Source organism: Gymnoscopelus braueri (assembly GCF_963280865.1).
Source record: "Gymnoscopelus braueri genome assembly, chromosome: 1".
Classification (NCBI taxonomy): domain Eukaryota; kingdom Metazoa; phylum Chordata; class Actinopteri; order Myctophiformes; family Myctophidae; genus Gymnoscopelus; species Gymnoscopelus braueri.
The window spans coordinates 57563595-57570570 of record NC_137603.1 but is presented as its reverse complement, the minus strand read 5'-3'; the positions used below and the strand labels follow the sequence as shown (position 1 = coordinate 57570570).

The following is a 6976-nucleotide window of genomic DNA, read 5'->3' as shown; positions in this document are numbered from 1 at the left end:
ACTTGTGACCGGCAGCAAAACTTCTGCAAGGGGGCCGTTTCTCCTGTCACATAAAGGCCATATTACCGTTTCAAATACCGACAATGTAACTAAATGTAGCTACCTGACCTTTGATGTGACCGCAGCCTTTACAGTAACCTCTGCAGGAGAGAAGGTCGCCACCAATAATAACACTCCTCAGAGCTGTGTTCTAGAACGAGGCTTCTGATTACCAGGCAGCTGCTGGCCAGAGTGCCTGTCCGACTGCTTCACAGGTCAAGAGTCTATCCTATTTATAGTTCCTGTCTAAGCGCCGCATCATAGTTGGATGGATGAATACAGGACCTGTATACAGCCTGTATTCACCATCTGTATTGTATAGGACCTGCTGCAGGTGTGTTTTGCTTCAAAGCTTCAAAGTGCACTCACATCCCAGAACTCGAACATGTTCTCTGTGTCAATGCCGAAGTCCTTTACTTTGGGCTGGGGGAAGAAACAGAGAGAAAAGGGGCATGATGGTAACTTGACCATATTCACATTTTTGCTCTAACTTCATACCGCAATAATGCGGATTGATTACGTTGTCCTTGGTAACAGTGTCTTGTGCATGAACTATACACTGGAACTTACTGCGTTGGTGGAGAGTGCCACAAAGTGCTTGGCAACAGCTTTTTTCTGTCGAGGCACAAGGAAGAGATATTTAGAACAGAGTATATTATCTACCTAATGTTTATGTACAGAGAATGCACTGCTGCTTTCTTGGCCCGCTCAGAACTCACGTCTTTGGCATGCTCAAGGAACCATTCCTTTGCAGACTCAGCATTGGTAATGGTCTCCTGGGTAGTGAATGTCTGCAAAGACATAAATAAGAAGTTACATAACCAAGCATCAATTTTAACCTAGGTTTTGGCTGCAACATTAACACACATTGTGCTTGTAAAACAACCCTGCTTTGACGTCTGTGCATTAATGCTGGAGAGAAACTTAAATATACTGTAACTATGAAAGATGGATTATATAATATTGGCTTGTGTGTGACTTGGAAGAGCATAACACAGCTCACAGTCTTATACAGAACAACCAGACTCCTCCGTCTGCGTGGAAAGTCCAATGACACCAAGCAAACCTGGTCAGGTCAGGGAGACCCTAACGTAAATCATCATCTACAGATCGACACAGTGTGAACATCTGAGTCACTTGGCATTTACTGGCAGCAATAAGTAAATAAGCCAATGCGGAGCCATGTGGCCCATAGGGCAGGAGCCTATCTCCTGTTTCTGTGGCGTGAGGCAGCTTGATATACAAGTACAACCCCTGGACACGATGTGCAAGTACACACCGCTAGTATGTAGCAGGGACTTAACCTCAATTCAACCCTTGAGTGTCAAGCAGGGAGACATTGGGTCCCATTTTTATAGTCTGTGGTATGACCCGTATGATGTCCGAATCTCAGAGCGGACACTCTATGGCAGTGATAGTGAATCTTAAATAATGTGTGTCCATAATGCTGTCTTGTTTTATACATATTTAGAGATATGAAGTAGAGTACGTTGTTAAATGTATGCAAATGAAACACCTTTGATGCGACGATGAAGAGGGTGGTCTCCCAGTTGAGCTTCTTCAGGGTCTTGGCAACGTGTGTTCCGTCAATGTTGGACACGAAATGTACGTGGGGTCCGTCTTGTGAGTATGGTTTCAGGGCTTCGGTAACCATCAGGGGGCCCTAAAAAATGTATTATAACATTTACGTGATGTTAAAGGGATACTTCACTTTAGGGCCGGGGACACATTTAAAAAAAATATTAAAAATAAATGAAAAAAGTTATGGAAAATTCATGGCCCCCTCACACATTAGAGTGTCCTACTAATGTGTGAGGGGGCCATGAATTTTCCATAACTTTTTTCATTTATTTTTAATATTTTTTTTAAATGTGTCCCCGGCCCGAGAGTGAAGTATCCCTTTAAGGTATTAGAATGAAACTGTATCTCAACTGGTTTGGAACCGTATATTGCATTGACCATAAAGTCAGTCGGGACTTTATTATTTAATAGCACAATATTCCTATATAATTTTTATTTGTTTATTTGTTGTTGTTGTTTTTTTTTGTCAGAATAATAATCAACTGTTTTTTGGTTCCTGGCCCACAGGAGTATAAATGCTGTCATGAAACAAATAATTAATCCATTACTCCATTTGTATTCATTTGTATTTGTTGATAACATGTATTATTGTGTAATTTATTTTTTTAATGCTAAAAAAGGACTTTTTTGTGTTATCATTTTACCCTTAATGTCTGACTGTCCCACGTGCTGTTTACATTTCTGACTAATAAAGTATTCAATCAATCAATCAAAACATGCACCATTTCAGCCACTCACAAGGTCAGATCCTCCGATGCCAACGTTGACGACATCTGTGATTTTCTTTCCGGTGAAGCCCAACCACTCACCATGGCGAACTCTCTGTATTAACACAGCAAAGGTCTCAATCATCACACTTGAACACCATCCTAGTCTGCATTAAACAAAATCACTGAGAGCTCCTTTAACCACATTAAACCCTGTTATAATACTTCATTGTATGTGAATAGCAAAAATAGCCTACAAGCTATTTATTTTATAGTAGCCTACAAGCTCACAATGCGTTGCGTTGATGCATTGTAAGCTTTTTTGGGCGGTGAAACCGCCCCTATAAGTGAGGTTTGGAAATTTGTACAATTATCTTGGGCAGTGAAACCGCCCCTATAAGTGAGGTTTGGAAATTTGTACAATTATCCTGTGCTGTGATTGGCCAATCACAATCTATTCAGGACTGTGATTGGCCAGGCAGTGTCACATGACACATGTGCATAGCCCTATATAAGAAACCATAACTTTAAAAAAAACATTAAATTGTTTTTTTAAAGTTATGGTTTCGTCCATCATAAAGAGTGTTTCAATAAATGTATTTATCTTTTGTACATGATTGGTTGACTCCATTCAGTATTGTGATTAGCTAGCAAGACACCGCCCACTTCACACAGGGTGTGATTTCTTTTTTTTTACCAAATGTTTGCCTATTTTCACTGAATGTTTACATGCCCAGAATAGGGACGCATACCCTATGTGTCCCTATTCATGTGGTTAAATTACTTCTTCTTTCTTTTTTTATATGACAAACAATTCACCACTGTGTGTGAGTGACATAATATGTTGGTTCATTGGGTTTATTTGACAAATGTCAGTTTACAAAAACACAGTTCCCTGGACAGAAGATATACGTGAATTATAAGGAAACGCTCAGTATAACGGTTAAAGAATGTATTTCAGTTTGTGGTTCTTTGGAATGTGTGAGGACAACATTTAAAACTTGATGACAATGACCAAATGTATCAATCACTCTACTATGTGAAAAATAAAAGAAAACACTACACAATGATTATTACTGTAAAGGCTGCTTGGCTCAGGTTTCACTTACGTGAACAAATCCCTTCATCTTCTCCAGAACCTTGTTGACTTCTGGCATGACATCCTTGCCATGGAGCATGATGGGCGTGTTGGAGCGGTTTCTCAGAGCCACGTGGAGAACGGCACGGTCCTATACACCACCAGCCCAGGCCAGGAGATATCACATTATACATTATGTAAGAGATCATCATAGTCACGCTGCCAGGCAGGCTACTAGAGGTCACATAGTTAAACAAAAACCCAGAACAAATGCGGTATGCAGATCTGTAATGTGTATGGTACACGTTACCAACTATGATCACGGAAGCACCCAGTAAGGCAAGTTTTAAAGGGATAGTTCACCCAAAAAATTACTTATTGTCTCCGCCAGGCTGAAAGGCATGGACGAGACTATGTTTTGCACTTAGTCTGTCCGTCCGTGTGTCCGCGTGTGTGTGTGTGTGTCTGTCTGTGAACAGCTAATCTCCGGCACTGTTGGCCTGGTCGCTGCGAAACTGCCCTGCATTTTTCACATCTGCCTTTTAAAGCGCCACCAGGAGGCTGACTTTTGTAAAACTTTTTTTTTGCCGTTACTCGTTCAGATTCTGTCAAAATATCACGCAAATCGGTACACAGTATCTCTATAGTCATGTGATCAAGACGGTTGTGTCTGATATTTCATATTCCATCCTTATTGGCTAACATTGGCTTCCAATATTTGCAGGATGTATAGGTCCGTTTTGAACAAAATGCCTCAAATCATGAACGCAGCGTGAGATTTCCATGAAATTTTGCTCGCACATTCCCACTAGGCCGAGGAAGAAATGCCACCATTTTCAATTGGCCTGTTATAGCGCCACCAGCAGGTCTTTAGCATAACACACTTTTGGAACAAGATGCCTCAAATTCTGAATGCAGTGTCCGATTGCCTTGAAAGGCCTAAGAAGAAATGGCACCCTTTTCATATTGGCCTATTATAGCACCACCAGGAGGCCACAATAACCTACCTGACTTGGCGGAGACCTGTGCTCCGAGGAGCACTTTTTCTAGTTTTCTATCAATTACACACCCCATGAAGCCTTGAATTCAAGGAGATCTTTTGGTTTTTGACGCATTCCTAAGGCAATACTTTGATGACCGGCCGAGTGACTCAATGGAGACTCTTTGAGTCTCCTAACGGAAACTCTCCATGAATTGAAGACTCCATGGGGTGAGTAATCGATAGAAAAAAGGCCATTTTGGCCTTTCCTTTAAACTATCCCTTTAAAAAACTCCTTATAAGACACATGATCAATAACCCTAATGTTAACTGACCTGAATAACCTTGATGAAATATAATTGTATGGGCTATCATGCATAGTTATTTTACTTAACTTTTCATTGTATTGAAAATATTTTTAGTAGGACTGTTACTGTTGTATGTATTGAAGAGTTGCAGTACGTTGGTGGCAGCTAATGGGGATACGAATTAATAAAGAATAAATTATATGGGGTTCCACAGATACAGTATTCACAGAGACCAATGTTAATACATCAAATATTTGTGGTCATTTTACAGTATAATGCATACCTCAGTGAAGTTGATCTTCTCTGCGTGGAACATCTTCTCCCTGGCAGCCTCCACTCCTCTTGACTTGGCCTGTGGACAAAAACACAATACGGTGAATATTGTGATAATCCTTTGATAGATGATATCTGCACAGTGCAGTTGGCCGTGTTTATTTTCAGAAGTGTCTAATGAATGAAACCTTCAAAACTATACTTCCAAGGAATCACAGGATTCCATGCCAACACGTGGTAGTTATTTCAAAGTCTCCGTTTTGGTGGGCTGCACACAATCACGACAAATCAAGACAGCTTTTGATGAGTGGTGTGGATGGATGATGAACACAAATAATGGCTTAATGATAGCAGTGGAAACATTTCAAGTGCCGTACAGTCAATCATGCTGACAGACAGGAATTTACCAGCTCCATCAACATCTTCATCACTTCCTCAGTGACGAGGTTCTTGGAGAAATCCAGGAGGATATCTCCATGATCAGACTTCAATGTTGTGCTGTTGAAACACACAATGTTGTCAGAGTTCACACTGGATTAAGTAAAGACCATGTGTAAAAAACGAGACAACGGCTGGAGGAGGAGGTTTGGGGCTAGTTTGCAGATACACTGTGGGGTAATCAAATATATATTCTAGTGCAGTGGTGGCTGGTGGGCAACCGCCTCTTTTTAATCTACCAGGTGTTCAGATTAGGCATTTGAGGTGTTCAGTTGAGTTGATGAAAAACAACCATTAGAAACCATTATTGTTTGATGTGCACAAAACGTTTCACCCGAGATAGTCAGAGTTTGTGTTATTACCTTTATTATTCATATTCAATTATTGACTCATTCTTTGTTAGGTTTTATTATTAAATTACTGACTTATTCTTGTATTATTCCAATAAGCAGCCTATAATAACACATGAAAGCAATGTCGGTGTTCACTGTCTGGCATTTGGTGATCACACCAGCCTTGGAAAACGGCTAAGTGATCATGTGACCGAAAAGGTTGCCCACCCCTGTTCTAGTGTGTCTGTATCCCTGAAGAACGTCACTACCTGACCTGTGCAAGAACCCCTTATGATAGGAATCGGTGTGTGTACCATCATGGTTCAGGAAGCCTTTATGCAGGTGAATTCTTCAGTGTTTTTCAACATTTGTGATCAGAACAACATATAAATTAGGGTTTAAGTGTTTAATCAGACTAATCATTTTGGCACTGTATAAATATGATAATAAGATGAACGATAACACACCAATGTCACTGAGAATTGATGACATTAAGAATAATATGAAAATATATCCACTTTCAACATTATGAAACACAAGAGGAAAACATTTGCGAGACGCATACCTGAACTTGTTGAATCTCTCAGGGTCGGCCTCGAACATGTGCCTCATGTTGAGGTTCAGGGCATGGGCTCTGTACCATTCCTGCAGCTTGAGGAAGATGGGGTCATGTGTCAGTCCCATGGTGTCTGGTCAAGAGGCTGTGGTCTGTCCTGCTTAACGTCTCTGGCTGAGTGAGCAGAGAGCAGGTGGGAGGGGGAGCCTTTTGAAGGCTTGGGTCGGACTGGCCCCTCCCACAACTGACATTATTATGTTCAGGGCTTATGTACAGTATGTCTGTCTGCCGCACTGTGATGCAACCGCAGCGCCTGTGTGTGCGGTTGTGTTGCAGTGATGGAAGAAGTACACTCAGAATTGTTTTTGCATAACTTTGCTGTCGGGCAGAAACCGCGTATCTCTAAATTTTAACTTTTTGTATTTTTTTGTAAATTAACACCCTACTTGATCATACTCTACAGTGTCACACAAAAGCATCAAAAGTAGCAGATCTACAAGCTTGAGCTTGTAGATCTGCTATTTTTACTATCTTTTTTTATTTGAATCCTGAAAAGTAACAGTTTTGGACATATGAGGTTTCCAACCGACAGAGACGATAAGTAAAAGTAGCAATACCACAATGTAGAAATACTCGTGTTACAAGTAAAAGGCCTGCATTAAAAAAATTTGCTTGAGTAAAGGTA

General features: G+C 40.7%; 1 protein-coding gene across 1 annotated transcript in view; it reads right to left on the bottom strand.

Moving 5' to 3' along the window:
* The window catches only part of gpib (glucose-6-phosphate isomerase b), a 14529-nt gene extending 8067 nt beyond the window's left edge, over window positions 1-6462 (bottom strand). Inside the window, exons 1-9 of the mRNA XM_080430457.1 lie at window positions 6301-6462; window positions 5373-5463; window positions 4976-5044; window positions 3437-3556; window positions 2359-2442; window positions 1556-1702; window positions 759-830; window positions 610-654; window positions 409-462 (exon numbers count right to left, since the gene is read on the bottom strand). Of these exons, the coding sequence (XP_080286583.1) occupies window positions 409-462; window positions 610-654; window positions 759-830; window positions 1556-1702; window positions 2359-2442; window positions 3437-3556; window positions 4976-5044; window positions 5373-5463; window positions 6301-6419 (801 nt within the window). The 5' untranslated portion in view covers window positions 6420-6462. The remainder of the gene's footprint in view (window positions 1-408; window positions 463-609; window positions 655-758; window positions 831-1555; window positions 1703-2358; window positions 2443-3436; window positions 3557-4975; window positions 5045-5372; window positions 5464-6300) is intronic.
* Window positions 6463-6976: the final 514 nt, after the last annotated feature.